This window comes from Camelus dromedarius, chromosome 31, assembly GCF_036321535.1.
Source record: "Camelus dromedarius isolate mCamDro1 chromosome 31, mCamDro1.pat, whole genome shotgun sequence".
NCBI classification, from domain to species: Eukaryota; Metazoa; Chordata; class Mammalia; order Artiodactyla; family Camelidae; genus Camelus; species Camelus dromedarius.
Window position 1 is genome coordinate 22,773,556 of NC_087466.1, and position 17,842 is coordinate 22,791,397.

The 17,842-nt window shown below is 46.8% G+C and overlaps 1 protein-coding gene across 1 annotated transcript in view; it reads right to left on the minus strand.

The window, feature by feature from the left end:
- Positions 1 to 17,842, minus strand: part of TMEM132D (transmembrane protein 132D) — a 527,232-nt gene that overhangs the window by 142,900 nt on the left and 366,490 nt on the right. Inside the window, exon 4 of the mRNA XM_064481313.1 lies at positions 3,613 to 3,796. Within this exon, the coding sequence (XP_064337383.1) occupies positions 3,613 to 3,796 (184 nt within the window). The remainder of the gene's footprint in view (positions 1 to 3,612; positions 3,797 to 17,842) is intronic.

Below are 17,842 nucleotides of genomic sequence, written 5' to 3' on the forward strand. Positions count from 1 at the left end.
CTAGGCTGTATCCTAAAGTGCTCTGCCTCTCCATCTCTCCACTGCTATCACCATGGTCCACAGCGGTGGTCCAGGACAGCCTCAGTGTTTCCCACATGCACTTCTTCCACTGTAATGTAACTGTAGCCAGACACGTGGTCTCCTGGGACAAAGCGTGCTCTCCCAGCCTCCTTTGCAGCTAGATGTGGTCCCTCGGTGGAGTTCATGGGCTGATGGGACGGGAGCAGAGGTGGTGCATTCAGAAAAAGGTCACATCCTGCACGGAGAGGGGCACAACCATCTCCCATATCATTGTACTATGCCTGCAGCTGCCTCGTGGACACACAGCTGCTATTAGTTTGGGGTCTTGGGGATGAGGTCAATACCTTTGAGGCCACAGGATAGAAGGATGCTATGTCCTACGCCACAGAGCCACCTGAGCAGGCTGCTCACGTCAGACAAGAAAGGTGAGGACAAGGAATTGCCAAGCATCTTAGGTCAGGGTTATCTTCCAGCAGCCAGAGTACCACCCCCAAGCCTCTCTGACGCCCCCACCGCCGGCCCTCCCAAATCGGTTCTCCACTTACAGACACTCAGCGGTGCAGCAGCCCCAGGCTGAAAACCTTCCGGCCGCCCCCCCTCCCCCCGTCTCCTTTAAAGATCCAGCTCCCGACTCTAGCTTATAAGCCCCCGTGTGGCCCTGAGCGCTACTCAAAGTATCTTCTCCTCCTGGACTCATCGTGGTCCAGGTGAAGCTGGCCATCCTTCTGTCCCTTGACCATTTCAAGAATGTGCAACACCAACAAGTAGATTCATGGATGCAGTGATATCAGATTTCTTCCAAATGTCTCTCAATAAACACGGAGTGAGCACGAAACACAAAGCGGCAACAGGTCTATTTAATGGAAGTAACTCCCCTGAAAATGGCGAAAGTTCTTTCACCCATCAAGCCAAAGGTGAAAGGAACAGCTTTCTTTGGAAACGGAACTCAGGACACTCTGCGTACAAGAGACGGGAGGTCAGTTCCCGAGGAAGACGCTCAGGGAGTGTCAGTAAAAACGCATCAGATCAAACGTGTTTTCATCCAAGTCATTCACTTCTGTTCCAGAATCAGTGAGTGCCTGCACTCCACCTCACACGCCCCTTATATTGGGAAACATGGGGGCTGGGACCATTCTCTTCCCTGAAAGAATGTACATCATGGCCAGTGTATCGCTTATCCTTTGCATTCAGCAAATACGTGATAAGAGTAGCTAACGTTTACTGCATGTCTGAGTGCACTGGGCATTTTTCCAAGCATTCCTGAACCATCCTTTTATCCCTGCAGCAACCTTATGAGTAGATATTATCTTTCCCTCCCTTTAGAGATGAGGAAACTGAGGCTCAGTGAAATTAAGCATGATTGCATGGCAGGTAAGGGGTAAGCCTAAGCTGTAAGCATGTGATTTTGCTTCCTACGCGGCTCCTAGGACTAACAGAGAATAGAAAACCCTCCAGTGCCAGGATGAGCGACCTCTCTGAGCCTCAGTTCCCTCAAGTGGAAAAAGAGAAGGATTATTGCAAACCCTGCTCTGTGCTTTGCAATATCTAATCCCTTGTTTCCTTGTAATCAAGCCTGCGCAATGCACCATGCTGTAAAAGAGATTTACCAGCCTTCCTTCCAGCTAAGTGTGGCCACAGGGCTGAGTTCTTGCCATGTGGATATAACCAGAAATATTATGTTGGATTCTTGTGAAGACTCCTTGAAGGGAAAAGGAGCTGACCCAGTTTGATCATCGACATTTCTTACTTTTTTCTGCTCTGCAGAATGTGGACGTGTTGGCTGGCATTCCAGCAGCCATCTTGGACCCTGAGGTAACCATGAGGATGGAATCCAAGCTGAAGCAGAAATAAAGATGGCACTCAAGTCCAGATCGCATGGGGCACCAGACCAGCCTGACACCACTAACCTTAGGACTTCCTTCACATCAAAGAAGAAACACATTTGTATGAGAGCCACTATTGGCCGGGGTAGAGTGGAGTGGGCGGGCAGGGAGCTCCCCTGCTTTCAGCCAAATAAAACTTCTAACTGATGAAAGGGTCCACTAGGCCTTAGCTGAGGTTCTTTCTAGCTCTGCCATTGTATGCTCTTCTGTATTGCACACATCACAGCCGGAAAGGGGGGGCCGGAGGTGAGGACGGTTTCAGAGGCCAGTGGAGGACAGAGAGAGGGGCTCTTGTGAGAGTGGAGATTTCTGCGGGTGTGGAACAGGCACCAGGAGCGTCACAGGGACAGCCTAGGCGGGAGGAGTGCTGAGTGCAGGAAACTAAGCCCACTGGTCTAGGCCGAGCCAAGCGAGGGAAGCCCCTCAGAGCATAGCCGAAAGCTCATCAGACCAAAGATGCCGAAAAGGAACAAATTCAAAGAATTACTTATTCGAGACAAATGGTCTTGCCATCCCCTAGCAATAGGACCACCAACAGCCTAAACGAAGGAGCGCTGCTGTCAGAAATGAAGTGAGGGACCAGGGGAAGTTCAGTGCCTTTAAAATGAAAGAAATAGTTAATCAGAGCCTTTCTCAATGGATGGGCCCCAGCACCTCTATGTTCCCTGATGAACAGCCCAATAACTAACTTACTGTCACAAGGTGACTGTCCACGTCACCTTGGGTTGAAAGATGGATTCCTGACGTCCCTTCACCACCACATAATGACACTTGTCACTAGTCCCTAAAACGTGGTGAGGGGGAGACACCACGGCGACACCGGAGAGGTCAAGCCATCCTTCACCTCTGACAGTAAAAGGACTTTTGTAACAGAAATCTCAAACTGCTGTCAGTGGAATAGCAGATCCAGGCACTGGCACTGGGAAAATCCACATTCAGAAAACGGGTGACTCCTTTGCAGAGCGGCCCTGGGGAAAGGTGGGACTACACAGGCTGCTGGGGGGTTTGGCTTAGGTGAACCCGGGTGATCCGTCTTCCTGCAGGCAATGTTTTCTGTTGCCTAGAAACCAGGGGGCGGGTCCTTTCAGGGATGAAAGCCCATCTTGTTTTCCACAAATCCTAGGAAACACAGGGGCAGACTTGGAGTCCTAAATCTTTTAAATTACAAGTTACATAAATAGATGGCCTGTGAATGGCTTTGAGTTAACCCTTTCTTGGATAACTTTGATTTTCTAAAGGAAAAATTGGTTCCACCATGAACAAGTTGGTGTTTCACATTAAAATCAGCAGATCTGAAGAACCCAGAATCTGGTTTGGTTTTCCTGCATGGCAAACATTGGCTGGGGCCGTTTTACCAGGCAGGTGTTTGTCAAGTCTCCCTCCTGCCACAACTTCACCCACATACGTGGTCTGTTTGATCCCTGCAAGTGTTATGTGTTTGAAATCCTTAGCCTACAGATTGATTAAATCGTCACCTTTTCACATAATGGAAGACCCAAACCTAATGCCTGGATTTTGATTATTTTCTAAATAATATTCTAAAGATACTATCCAGAAAATAATTTTTGAGAATTGGCGATTTGCGGTCGACTTTGTGGTTCGGTTCCTCCCCTCCCCGCCCCGCCTCCGGTTCTGGGCTCACTGACACTCCCCGACAGCGTCTTTCCCCGTGGTCTGCGTTAAGAGCCCAAGGCAGGGCCATTCTTACCATGGCCAGCGGGACGATGCCGATCAAGTCCTTCTGGCTCACGTAGATCTTGGACACCCCCAGGTCGGATGTGGTGCCTCCTGGGTAGTCGACCTGCCACGTGATGAGCTGCGTGGCCGGCAGGTCACTGGGCTCTTCGATTTCCACGTCGATCTGCATGACTTCGTAGGAGGCGCCGTCCACACTAGAGGGAGGAGAAAACAACTTTGAGGACTGGGGTGGGCGTGCTCGGCGGGCAACTATTTCACACGTGAGTTCATAGCATCCCTGCGAAGGGCTTGGCAGAGATAGGATTCCCCAGGGTCCACCGGCAGGTGATGAGATAAAGAAGTTGTGATGAAGATATATATGTGTGTATATATGCACGCACAATGGGTTATTACTCAGCCATAAAAGCAAAAAAATAATGCCATCTGCAGCAACATGGATGGACCTGGAGATGGTCATACTAAGTGAAGTCAGCCAGGCAGAGAAAGACAAATATTATATGATATCACTTATGTGTGGAATCAAAAAAAATGACACAAATGAACTTATTTACAAACCAGAAACAGACTCACAGACGTAGAAGACAAACTTACGATTATCAGAGGGAAAGGGGAGGGGGAGGGATAAATTAGGAGTTTGGGATTAACAGACACAAACTACTACATATAAATAGGAAAACCACCAGGTCCTACTGTACAGCACAGGGAACTATATTCAGTATCTTATAATTACCTACAATGGAAAAGAATCTGGAAAAGAATGTGTATGTGTGTGTATAACTGAAACTCTTTGCTGTACACCTGGAACTAACACAACATTGTAAATCAACTCTACTTCAATTAAAAAAAAGAGGAAAAAAACGGAAAGAAATGTGATCCTCAGAAGGACAAACTGCCTTTAACAAGATCCATGGCCTTGGCCTGGCCTCGGTCGCCATCACTCCAGCTTCGCAGCTCTGCTCTGTGTGAGCTGCTCGGAGTCCCCAGGACAGGTGTGTGTGGGTAACTGCGGGAAATGGTGATTGAATTTCCCACATGCTTTCTTCCCCGTGCCCCATCTGAGAGGACAGGATTCTTTCCCTCTCTCCCCGAAACCTCTGAACTGCCTAGATTGGATTTCCCAAAGCTGCAGTCCACTCAAGCCCGGGGCACAGAATTTTAAGGGCGTCTGAGGGTGATCTGGCTTTGCTATCCAGCGGGGCTGAGACAGAATTGCAGAGAATCAGAGGTGAGGCGTGAACAGGAGGGCGGGGCCAAGGGATCCAGACGGATGAGCTGGGAGAAGCGGCCAGATGTTACTTGGAAATAGGAGTGATTATGACAAGGGTTCGTTTTTAGACATTCTAGGTTTTCCACAAACACGTATCTGGCAATGAATCCCAGTTGGACGATCAGGACGATTTTTACAATTATTTTGGTTCATTTCATTCACTGGCTATCTCTTCTGCCTCTTTAGAGTCAGCTTTTCTAAATCACTGGCTCTACTAAGTGACAGGTGAAAAGCAGGGCAGGTGTGGTACCAGCCACTCCCTGAGGGAAGAGGAGCACAGGTGACAACGAACCCAGGAGGCAGCGAGGACAGACGCTTTTGAACCCTTCGTGACCAAAGCAACTTCCCCCATCAGATCTGCCTGTAGAGGTGCTGAATTTCACATACTTGCAAAATGATCACTGACTCCGACCTTTAGGACGACGAGGCTTGGCCTTTTGTAAAAGGCAAAGCTCTGAAGCATCTTTATCACGCCATCAAGGCACGCAGATTTATCAGGAAGAAGCTCAGAGATGAATGGCAGGGGCTCCAGGGAGCTGCCTCCTTAAAGGGAGGGATGGGATGGAGTACCAGGATACTGGGGGGGGCCAGAATAAAAGGAGGGAGGGAGGGGAAGGCTGAGAAGACAAGGAGGGGGAACTCCAGGGGGAGGAGGAACAGAGACAGGACATCAGAAGACCTGCGACGAGAGCCCAGTTGCAGAGGTTAGCTTTCGTCTGAAGCAGCGATCTCGCAGCCGGAACAGGAGGAGCGACCCTGGGCTGTGAGCAGTGATTAGAGAAAAATGGCCCCTGGTTTTTAAATCCTGCAAGATTTACTCTCAGCTTCTGAAAGAAGGATGCTTAACTCTCGGAGAAACAGTGGCTGTGATAAGAATTAGACACAAACTGCGTCAACCGTTGGGGATTTATCCCCTCTCCAGCTTGCTTTTCTTAAGACGTACGCTGCCGTCTGTCTGGAACGTCTGACGAGGGTTCTGCAAGGACAGGAAACTTGAGATCAGGGTGCCGGAAGGCATTTGTGCATTTTGTATCTGGAAATCCCACGAATGTTGGTCTGACTTCCCCATTCATGAAATGGGACCATCCTTCTTTTGGGATTTGCCATCTCTGGTCACAGGGCAAAGAGAGATCCACAGAACAGAATCAGCGAAAGTTGGATTGTTGAGTGCAGGAGCTGGGCTCCACCACTAAGGCGCATGGGAACTCGTACGCAGTGACGCCTGCACACAGTCATGTGACCTTTCCCCACTCTCTGCCCCTCGAGGTGCCAGAACCTCGAGGAAGCTGAGCGACCTTGGCCTCCATCGGAATACGGGACTGTTCTTACCTGCACATTTGTCTTATGGAGTTCACTTTACCAACAATACATTATAAACTTCATGTATTCAAATCCTTCCCATTCTCCAACACCTGTCTACAACACCAGCAACAATTTTTATTTTTTAATTTTTTATCTTTTTTGAAAAAAAATTTTTTTGAGGTTACAATTTTTAAAAAATTTTATTGAAGTGTAGTTGATTTACAATGTTAGTTTCAGGTGTACAGCAAAGTGATTCAGTTATACACATACATACGTACACACATATATATATATATTTTTTTTTTCTTTTCAGATTCTTTTCCATTATAGGTTGTTACAAAGGATTGAATATAGTTCCCTGTGCTCTACAGTAGGTCCTTGTTATTTATCTATTTTATATATAGTAGTGTGTGTCTGTTAATTCGTAACCCTTAATTTATCCCTCCCCACACTTTCCCCTTTGGTAACAATAGTTTGTTTTCTATGTCCATGAGTCTGTTCTTGGTTTGTAAACAGAATTTGTATCATTTTTTTAAGATTTCACATATAAGTGATATCATATGCTATTTGTCTTTTTCTGTCTGATTTACTTCACTTAGTATGATCATCTCTAGGTCCATTTATGTTGCTGCAAATGGCATTATTTTATTCTTTATTATGGCTGAGTAGTATTCCACTGTATAAATGTACCACATCTTCTTTATCCAGTCATCTGTGGATGGACACTTAGGTTGCTTCCCTGTCTTGGCTGTTGTAAATAGCGCTGCAGTGAACATTGCGGTGCACATGTCTTTTTCAATTACAGTTTTCTCCAGATACCTGCCCAGGAGTGGGATTGCTGGATTGCAGAGTAAATCTATTTTTAGCTTTTTAAGGACCCCCCATACTGTCCTCCATAGTGGATCAATCATTTTTAAAGTGCTCTATGTACTTCATCTAATTTTACTCCTTCAGGAACCTTGCCTGGCTGTCCTACCAAGTCTGGTTTTCCTTTTTTTCCCTTAGGTCCCTTGCCTGGCCAAGATGTAAAGGAAACGCAGTCTGTTTTGAGCTAGCTTTCTTCTTTTGAGGTGCTGATGAAAACACCCTAAGTTGGGAATTCTTAACCTGGGGGCCACAGCAAACATTAGGAAGATCGTGTGTCCTGAAATTGTGTTTTTCTTGACTGAGTCCGTAGCTTGCCTGGGCTTATCAATATTTCTGATGCAGCAGGGTGTGCCCCAGCTTCCTGACAATTTCCTCTGTAAATTCTGCACATGGTGATCTAGCTTTAGAATATCTCATCATATGTGTCTTGGCAAATCAGTGGAAATTTGAATTTTAATTCCTTTTTTGTAAATATTTAGCACTCGAGAGCTTCCAGAACTCCTGCATATTTGGCAATATTTATCCCTTCTTCCTGTTTAGCTGTAAAGCCAAGGACTGTACCTTTGCAGTTTGAGTGTTGGGGTGTTAGACTGAAAAGCGTAGCCATGCTTGTCCTGTTCCAAGTGTGTCTGGTGCAGAGGATAACGCCTGGTAGTCATCAGAAGGAAGCTGCTACGTTATAGGAGATAAATACAGAGGCACAGGTAGAAGTATGTAAAATACGTCTGCGTATTTTATAGGCAGGGGTTCTCCACTGCCGCCAAGGCATTGGAATTGCCTGGGAGAACTTTACAAATAAACTGAAGTCCAGGCACCACCCCCTTCACATTTCTGATGGTTCTTGAGTGGGCCAGGCACTGATTTTCTTTCTTTCTTTCCCTCTTTCCTCCTTCCCTTCCTTCTTTCTCCCCTTCCTTCCTACCTTTCTTTCTTTCTGCCTTCCTTCCTTCCTTTCTCTCTCTCTCTCATCTAATCTCCCTCCCTCCCTCCTTCCTTCCATCTTCCTTTCCTTTTCATCCAGGTGACTCTACCATGCCAGCAGGATCGTGAACAGCTGCATTAGAGGTTTATAAAGTTTAATAATGTAGACACCTGTGCTCTTGGAAGTATTCTGTATGTAATGGTATTAGACATAGAATGTACTAAGTTAGTGGATTTGGGAAATAAGATCAGTAGAATCTGGGAGGACACAGATGCACCAAGAAGAAGAATTTTCGACGTCCATGAGTACAAGAGTGAGGGAGGACAGGGACAGTGTTCCAGCCAAGGGGGCCTGGGGGCCTGGGGGTCTGCATAAGCATAAAGTGTTCAGATGCCGCTTCTGGTGGCCTTAGACACACAGCCCCGCCCACCCAGCCTCCCCTCCTCCCCTCGTAGGCGAGTCAAATAATGAGCCATACGGACGGACAACACTTGATGTGTGAGTTCCACATCAAGTCTGTTGAGTCCGGGCAGGGTTTGCGTGGGACACAGTGCGGTCCCCCAGGGACAGGCCCAGTGCTGGGTCACACTTACAGACCCAGGAGCTGCCTGCGGTTTTAGTGTCTCCCGCTGGTGTGGCCGCTACCAGCGTAGGTGAGACAAGGAGCCTTCTTCCCGCCCTGTCTGGCTTGCAGCTGTCCTCCGCATGGAAGACGAGCAAAACGCAAGCAGAGGAGGGGACGCAGCCTCTCACGGGCACCTCGAATCCTTACTGACTGGCTCCACACATGTGAGTCTGGAGACATCTTCCAGTGGTCCGTCCTCTTTCACGGAGGAGATGAATAACACCTCCTGGATTCAAACAGGTCGTCTCATTTCCCAATAAGCTTCTCCTTTGTGCTCTGGGTTCAAAATGCAGGCCTTTCAGATGAGCAACAAAGACATACTGTGCAGCACAGGGAATTACACCCATTATGTTCTAATAACTTTAACGGTATCCATCTGCAAAAATACCGAGTCGCTACGCTCTGCACCTGAGACTAACACAATACTGTAAATCAACCATACCTTAATTTTAAAAACATCTAAGCTTTTTTTCAGTGGGAAGAGCTTCCTTCAAACAAAGACACAACTGCTCGTGACACAGCCAGAGGCCTCCCCAAATGTGGGGGAAGTGAGACGGCTGTTCAGGAAACGAGCTGTGGGTCAGGCCAGCAGAGGCACAGGCAGGGACCACACCCTCCAGGGCCGTGGCTCGGACACCCAGGACAGAGGACCGGACTTGAGGCTTTGCAGGGCCACCTCATGCCTCTTTTTCCAAAGTGACAGAACAATTAAACTTCACTGAGTACTTTTAATGTGCCAAGCGCTGTTTTAAAGCCTTGTTTTGTCTTACGCCGTCCTCACGGTCTTCCTATAAATAATAGTTACTTCCTACCAGTTTTGTAGACGAGGGTGACACATTTGTGCAGGGCCACCCAGCTTCTGAGTGAAGGAGACAGGAGATCTGCCTGCAGGATGCCCACTCTTGGTCACTGGGTTCTATGCCCCCACCTCTTTTTCCAGGGCAAGGACAGGCATGCTGACTAGCAATGAAGATCACTAAGGCAACTTCTCATCCCCCACTAGAGACACAGGTCAGTACGTTACACAGGGCTTACTCAAGACCCCGAAACTGGATGCTTCCAATGAAAGCCGCACAAGCAAAGCTGGGACATTTCTGTAATGAGATGCTTTGAGATTAGCTTGCCTTTAGGCTGTTCTGCCGACTCTTTAAGTTCCATGATGTGTCTCTAAATCAAAGTGGAGATGTGGAAACTAGAGCATTCGATACAGAAGCCTACCATCCCGTCGGACCATATAGACACTGACCTGCTGGCATCAGAACAATTTGGAGCTAAGTATTTCAGAGGCAAGTCCATGCATCTTAAAGCTACCTGTATTTTTTTTTTTCCCTTCAGATTAGAAAACCAGCATATTATGGTAGGTCCTTAAAAAGCATGCCAATGATCAGACTACATTCTGCAACCACCCACGTGGGCAACTGGCTTCCACTGTGAGAGTGAGTGTCGTGGAGAAGCTGGCAGGGTGGGTGGGGGAAAGCAGAGAGTGAAATTCCATTTCCAACTTAGATTTTTCCAGATGGTACTCTAAAAGATAATTGGGTAGAATTTCTGGAAACAGAAGTCAAGCCAGAGCAAGAGCGAATTCAGCATCAGAATGACCTTGCCCTTAGATAGCAGCGTGAGATGTGTTCCAAGAAACTGAGGACACTTTCTAGAGGTCATGTGATGAGTGAGGGCCACGTGTTACTGGGTGGCAAATTATGGTGGGTGGTGTCAGTGTTCCACCCAGGCCTCCTCATATCCCTCTAGCATTTCCACATGCCTTACCTCTGGCTTCTAAGTGCTTTTTTCTCTTTTTAATTTTAATTTTAAAAATCCTGTATACAATTTTTAAAGGTTACTTTCCATTTACAATTATTACAAATATCAGCTATATTCCCAGTGTTCTACAATTCAACCGTGAGCCTGTCTTACCCCCAGTAGTTTGTACCTCCCACATCCCCACCCCTATATTGCAGCTCACCCCTGCTCTCTCCCTGCGGGTCACCACTAGTCTGGTCTCTATGTCTGTGAGTCTGCTGCTTCCTTGTTATATTCACTAGTTTGTCGTATTTTTCAGATTCCACATATAAGTGGTATCATACAGTATTTGTCTTTCTCTGTCTGACTTACATCACTTAGCATAATATCCTCTGAGTGCTTCCACGTGGTTGCAAATGGCAAAATGTTCATTCCTTTTGATGGCTGAGTAGTATTCCATTGTGTGTATATATACCACATCTGATTTTCTTATTCATCTGTGGATGGACACTTAGGTTGCTTCCATGTCTTGGCTGCATAAATAGTGCTGTGATGAACACTGGGGTGCGTGCATCTTTTCAAATTAGTGTTTTCATTTTCCTTGGATATACACCCAGGAGTGGGGCTGCTGGCTTATAAGGTAGTTCTATTTTTAGTTTTCTGAGGTGCCGCCATACTGTTTTCCATAGTGGCTGTGCTGATTTAAGTTCCCACCAGCAGTGTTCAAGGGTTCCCTTTTCACCGCATCTAAGTGCTCTTGCTTTTGGCATTATCTACCTGTGACCTTCCTTGGATGGCTCTTCTGGAGTTTCTGAAGCCTCCTTGCCCACAAGTGCAAAAACCTGCACATGCCTCAGAGTTTACTTCCCCCGGAGGCGGCCCTGGGCAGAGTCTGATGGTGGCGAAGGGGAAAACCCAGCCCCCTTGCTTCAGTGGGGCCAGTCAAGGGCGCTGCTCATGCTCCAGAGTATCCCCAGGGGACCAGGCTGAACCACCCTGCACGTGCCTTCTGAAACGGCACCGCTGCTTGGGTTCTTCCTTCCCGCGTTTACTCTCCCTGATCTCTAACTGGTTTCCTGGGGGACTCTCCCTTCATAAATCACTTGCACACAGATTCCTGTCTCAGGATCTGCTTCTTGGGAAATGGAAGGAATTTTTAAAGTCAGGCGGACACCCAAAACAATTGACAAACGCTATGTGGAAGATGCTGGCAATGGAAGAGAAATGAGGAATGAGCGACGGGGTGGAGGGGCCGTTATCCCCGGTACTAAGCATTTCCAGCTCTGCTGGGAGGAATCCTCCTGACCAAGCCAGTATTTGTCTGTGATGGTGTTTTGGGAATTTGCATCAGACCCAGACACAGGCTACCAGATTCTCCCAAATGGAGGAGCCATGTCCTCCTTTCCTCCCTTCCCTCACGTCTCATTTTCAAGATTAAAATAAAGATATTACTCAAACAAATTGTTCCTTCTCAGACATTATCACAGTCTTCAAGGTTCCTACTATTGACGTATATTTTCTAACTTTCTTCATTAGCATTTGCAGAATAAAAGCCTTTCCTTATGGAGTAAAATATACATGACCCCTTTAACCTATGTACTTTACAGTGAGATTTCTGTCACCAAAAATTTGTCTTCTCCCGTCCTCTGGTCCCCACCTTGCCATACTCTGAGGTTTGGTAACCAGTTATTCCAGAGAAGCGAAATGGAAAGGCTGCAGCTTGACCCGAGTCACACTGCATTTCTGCCTTTTATTTCTGTGCCTCATCGCTGTCCACCCCAATATGTACGTCATTCATTCATTTATCCAAATGATGTTTCTGGAATTCTTGTTGTTTACTGAGTACTCTTCTGGGTGATGGGGATGCAACTATGAAGGTTAGTTTAAAAAGATGGAGATCCAGTGGTGCCCCAGAGCGAGCTGATTCTGAGCATCTCATTTCACCTCCACAAGCAGGGACATCCTTTTGGTAACTTGACATTGACATGGGTGGGAATATTTACACCACGGAAACTGGCAACTGCCGTAACTCAAGGTTCCCGCCGAACTCCCTGAGAGCAGACGACTGAAGACCCTTGCTCTTCTAGAGCGTATGGTCTGGTGGGGAAGACAGACACTAAATAAATGAGTAATCACCTCAGCTAATGTAAAGTGGTGACTGTAAAACGAGGTGAGAAGCAGAGGTAGCAGGTGAGGTGAGAACTGTGGTCGAGCACAGGGCGGTAAGGCTAAGTTTCCGGGGGCAGCACGGCTCAGGCTGTGGTCTCTATACGGGACGGATAGGAATTCAAAGGGTTCCAGGCAGAAGGAATTGTATGTGCAAATGCCCTGTGCTTGGAGAGAGTGGGACGGGTTAAAGAAAATAAGAGAAACCAGTGTGGCTGGAACACCCAGAGGGCCTGGAATGGAGGGACGAGCTGCAGCAGCTGAACGGTGGGTGCACAGTCCTTGTAGCCACATTCAGAGCTGGCTTTTTCAGAATCAGCAAACCATGGTCAGTGGGTCGAACCTGGCCACGGCTTGTCGAATCACAGATCATAGGCTAAAAGCAGCTTTTACATTTTTTTAAAACGTTCTTAAAAAAGAAAAAAGAGGGGGAGTTGAGCTAAGATGGCAGAGTAGAGAGACTCACAGCTTGCTCTCTCCCACAAATACACCAAGAATTACATCTACAAGCCCATCGAATCGCACAGTGTCTCTTGCTTCAAAATACAGGAGGATTCTCACAAAATCCAGTAAGAAAAAAAACAAAAAGAAAAAGATAAAAGGAAAAATTGGTGCAGGACTGGTCCTGCAGGGAGGGAGCTGCATAGGAAGAAAGGTACCCTCACCCTGGGATGCCCTCTCTCCAGCTGGAAAGTCAGTGGGGACAGAAGTGGAGCTTCCGAGGAGGCTCGGAGGAGAACGTGGCACCTGCTTGGCAGGCAGAACTTTGGGAAACTGACACAGAGGGTCCCCGCGATCCCCAGCCCTAGACGTGAGCCAGCAGGGAAAAGACGGGACTGGCTGCTGATCAATAAACAAGTTTATACTGTAGAGCACAGGAAACTATATTCAATATCTTGTAATAACTTATGGTGAAAAAGAATATGAAAACAAATATATGTATGTTCATGTATGACTGGGGCACTGTGCTGTGCCCCAGAAATTGACACAACCTTGTAAACTGACTAGACTTCAATTAAAACATATATATTAGCAGGAAAAAAAAAAGAATATGCAGGCTACACAGCATATGGCCCACAAAGCCAAAAATATTTACTACCTCACCCTTCACGGGAAAAGTTTGCAAATGTCTGCTCTTATCATAAGAGAAATGGGAAATTACTAAACCTCTAAAAATAATAAACTCACGTCCATTTCAATAAGCAAATGTTTGGAAATACCATCACCAGAAGGCATTGTGAGGCGGTCAAATAAAATCTGCAACTGGGAGAAGAATTCATAGACCAGACTGACTTGTATAAGGTAATAAAAAGTTACAGAATGATCGTGATTGAACTAGCAATAATAGGTCAAGCCAAATTACAGATTGTCGCAATGGGGAAAAAAATGAAGAAAGAGTGATAGTCCTTCAGGTGAGTTATGAGTCTTGCAAAAATGTCAGCAGAACATTAGAATTTCAAATGGAGTGAGGGGCATTCTTCATTGTGTGGAAACATCTGTCATCTTAGGCCCTGCCCTACAGGTGCCGACAGCAGGCCCCAACTATTATGACAGCCAGACCACGCCCGGCTATCTGCAAAGGGAACCTCAGACCTGCTGCGTATCTCGGCTCCTTGGTCTCATTTATCTGCCCTGCCGGGCCCGTCTCTGAACCAGGTGAGGTTCAGAACTGGTCACTTCCTTCCTTTCCTTCCACCGCACATCCTGTTTTCAGCCCCGAGATCCTCTAAAAGCGTGATTGTAGGGTCACTGGGGATGAAGGTGGGGATCCCTGCGGGACCCTCTGCAGGGAGGAGCGGCCAGACCATGATTACTTGCTCTTTTCCCAGTGGGGAGGTGGGACAGGCCCCCCTGAAACTTGTGGCCACACCCACCCTCCATCTGACCACTCAGTTAAGGTTCCTGAGTGGTTCTGCAGTGGAAACACTGAAGGAGGGCTCTCTCGATCAGTCCACGGATGAGTGGGGGGGTCAGTAAGGGCTGCGTTTAGGAAGTCAGCCCAAGAAGGGGTGAGGTCTCCCCTGGAAACACGGCCGCCACCTGCTCGGCTGAGCAATTCCTGACCCTCCCCTGGACGTCTCCCACTGCACAGTGTGCCTTTTGCCTTTCCTTTCTGATGACAATGGTGGCTCTTAGAGCTTACATTTCAGCATATAGTTCCTTCCTGGAAAGGCCCACTGCTGGGGTCTGCAGTAGAGGAGCCTAGGGCTCAGTCAGCCAGCCCATGAATGGGTTTGTTCTTGTCTAGAAACACAAATGGAGTTTCCTGTATTCAGGGCATCCTGGGGGCCACCAGGGCACTGCCACCTGCAAAAGCAGCCGTACACATCTGAATGCGAGTCCATCAAATCATCTGCAGCAAAGGGTGAAGGGCTTGAAGACATCCCTATGGCTGCAGCACTGAGAACGGATCAGAGGTGGACCAGAGCAGATGTGGGTGGCCCAGGCAGAAATTCTAAAGAAATAAGGCTGTAGGAGAGACACGCCTGAGCCTGGGTGGGCGGCGGGGCAATTTGTAGGAATTTGCAGGACTGACGGTGTCTATAGATGAGCTTCTGTTTTGAATTCTTTAAGCTCCTGTTGGTAGAGTCACCATCTTCCGGTGCCATGACTATCTCCACCGGTTATCACCGAATTTGCAGGGACACAGACACATCGCAATGGTATTCGGTGCTCCTGATAGCCGCGAGGACACTGAAGCACGTAGACCAGCCTTCCCTGCAGCAAGGAAGGGCAAATGAAGAGGCAGAAAGCAGGGAGGATACCTGACGAATTTCAAGGGCTCCTTGTGTCTGAACAAGGGTTATGTGACGTGCCCTTGACAGAAACTTAGACCTCACCCAACTCTCACCTCACTCAGCATCTGCGCCCTAAACGTCCGTCATACAGGTCACTGCTGATTGCTGTTTGCATACGGAACACAGTAGAGTGCAAATACCACGCAAACCTACTGCAAAGACATATTCCTAATCTTTTAAAAGATGTCGTATTTAATAAAATCCACCAACGAAGTCTCAGAGAGAATTGCTTGAGTCATTTGATTCATGCACAGAACGACTGCCAAACGAGGACACGGCAGAGTTAAACACACCAGTGTCTGAAGAAGAGAAAATCAACAAGGTTGATGGCAATTTAGGAACTTTGAAAACACAGGATGTGGCTGACAAAAGCACAAGATAAGCCTCTGAGAAAAGTTGATGAAGACCTAGATTGCTTTTTCAAAATTGATCAAAACTGAAGGAGGTTTTTTTTCCTCCTAAAAGATTACCTCTCCTACCCAATCAATGCTGATTTCAGTCTTCATCTGTGACTAAGGCCGTAATTCTTTTTTTTTCCTTTTTTCTATTTTTAGCTTTTTTTTAATTGAAGTACGGTCGATTGACAATGCTGTGTTAGTTTCTGGTGTACAGCATGGTGATTCAGTTATGCTATATACATAAGTATTCCTTTCATATTCCTTTTCACTCTAGGCTATTACAAGATATTGAAAGCCATCATTCCAACTATAACTTTTGCTTATTTAAGGCGAAATAACTGGGTCCTCTCTGTCTTACGTTTCACTTATAAATAGTAATTTCCTAATCAAACCTCATTTTAAACTACTTTTATTGTGGCATTTTAGCCTCTATTTTACAGAGATTGACTTTAAATGATTTTTTTTAAAGAGTGTATTACCCTCAGCTGAAGAGGGCTTCCAACATTCACAGTAAGAGAGACACGGGGCTGAAGTGGAAGGGATGGAGAAGCCACGAAAGGTCTTCCCTCAGTAACAGGGAAGAAAGGCAAAATTCTATTTAAAAGTGAAATCAGAGGGGAGGGTAGAGCTCAGGGGTAGGGCACATGCTTAGCATATGTACGAGATCCTGGGTTCAATCCCCAGTCTCTCCATTAAAATAAATAAATTAATTGACAAATAAACCTAATTACCTCCTCCTCCCCAAAATTAAAAATTAAAATAAAATAAAAGTGAAATGCTCTTGGAGTGATCCAGGAGTTGCCCCCTCCCACCCGGCCCCCAATCAGAAAGTGTTTTCCACATGTGAGTTGGAACTTCTGCCAAAGAAAAATAAAGCTAATTCTTTCATCTCCACGTCATGACACTTTTCTTATTCACTTGGAGACAGAGAGATATTTTATTTTATATGTTTCTTTTTGTTGGGAGTTTTTTTTTTTTTTTTAACTTAAAGAAAAATACAATTCGTATGCCACAGACACATTAGCATCCTTGCCAGGGCTACAGACTGTCTGAGATCACACTTGTCTGCCCAACCAGGTAACGGGGATATCGTAAACCCTTCCTGCCCAGTGTCTCCGATGAAATCCTAGATGCTCCTTGGGCAGAACGCACAAAATCAGAATGCAGTGGAACTGGCAAAGGCGGTGAGCCAACTGGTGGTGTACAATTAGCCCCTGAGCATCCGAGTCTCTCCTCTTCGGGGATTGGGAAGAGAGTCTGTCTTTGAAGTACCAGCTCTGCATGCAGGTGCCTTTTCCCCTTCCAGCTTGAATGGATAATTGTACATGACATAGCATTTCTGCCTAGACTTACTCTCCATCACTTTTAATTAGAAATATTTCCTCTGCTCCGTCTGGGTACTCCGTGCTTCTCCCACCAAACCCTCCACTTCTATGTATTTATTTTTTAAGAGAGAACACATTGAGAGGGACCTCTCTATTAAGACTCCATCTCTATTAAGACATCCAAACCCGTTCTGCTCGCCACAGGACAGGCCAGTAAACCGGGAGACGAGGTGTTGGGGCAAGGAATAGAGACTTTATTTGGAAAGCTGGCCAACCGAGAGAATGGCAGACTCATGTCTTGGAGAACCATCCTCCCCCCAGTCAGAATATAGGCTCCTTTTATACAAAAAAACAAGGGAGGGGGTGTGGTTGGTTGCTGCAAACTTCTCGGTGCAGGAATGCTTTGTTCTGCAGCTGTCCCCGTGGGCCAGCTCCTGGTGCTCCTGCAAAACCTCCAACAAAGAAAACTGTTGTTCTCTGTTCTGCAACTTGTCATCTTTGCGTGGGTGCAGAGCTAGCAAGACTAAGCCTGGGAACAGGGCACAGGGTTAAAGCCAAAGGAGCAGATCGAATATGGAGTCAGATTGGTTCTTTTCTATTACAAGCTGGCTATGTCAGCAGAAGGAAGACAGTTTGGAAGGAAATTCTTCGTGTCTTGACAAGGGTTTTTAGTACCTGGTCTTAGAGGAAGCGCTATAGCTCACTGGAACGGCCAAAGGACTGTCTCCATCAGGAAAGTGAGGTTGCATCCTTGAACGTCCACCCCTGACCGCTAAATTGCACGCAAAACCTTAAGCACAAAACTCTAACACCGTCAGCGTGATGTTGCA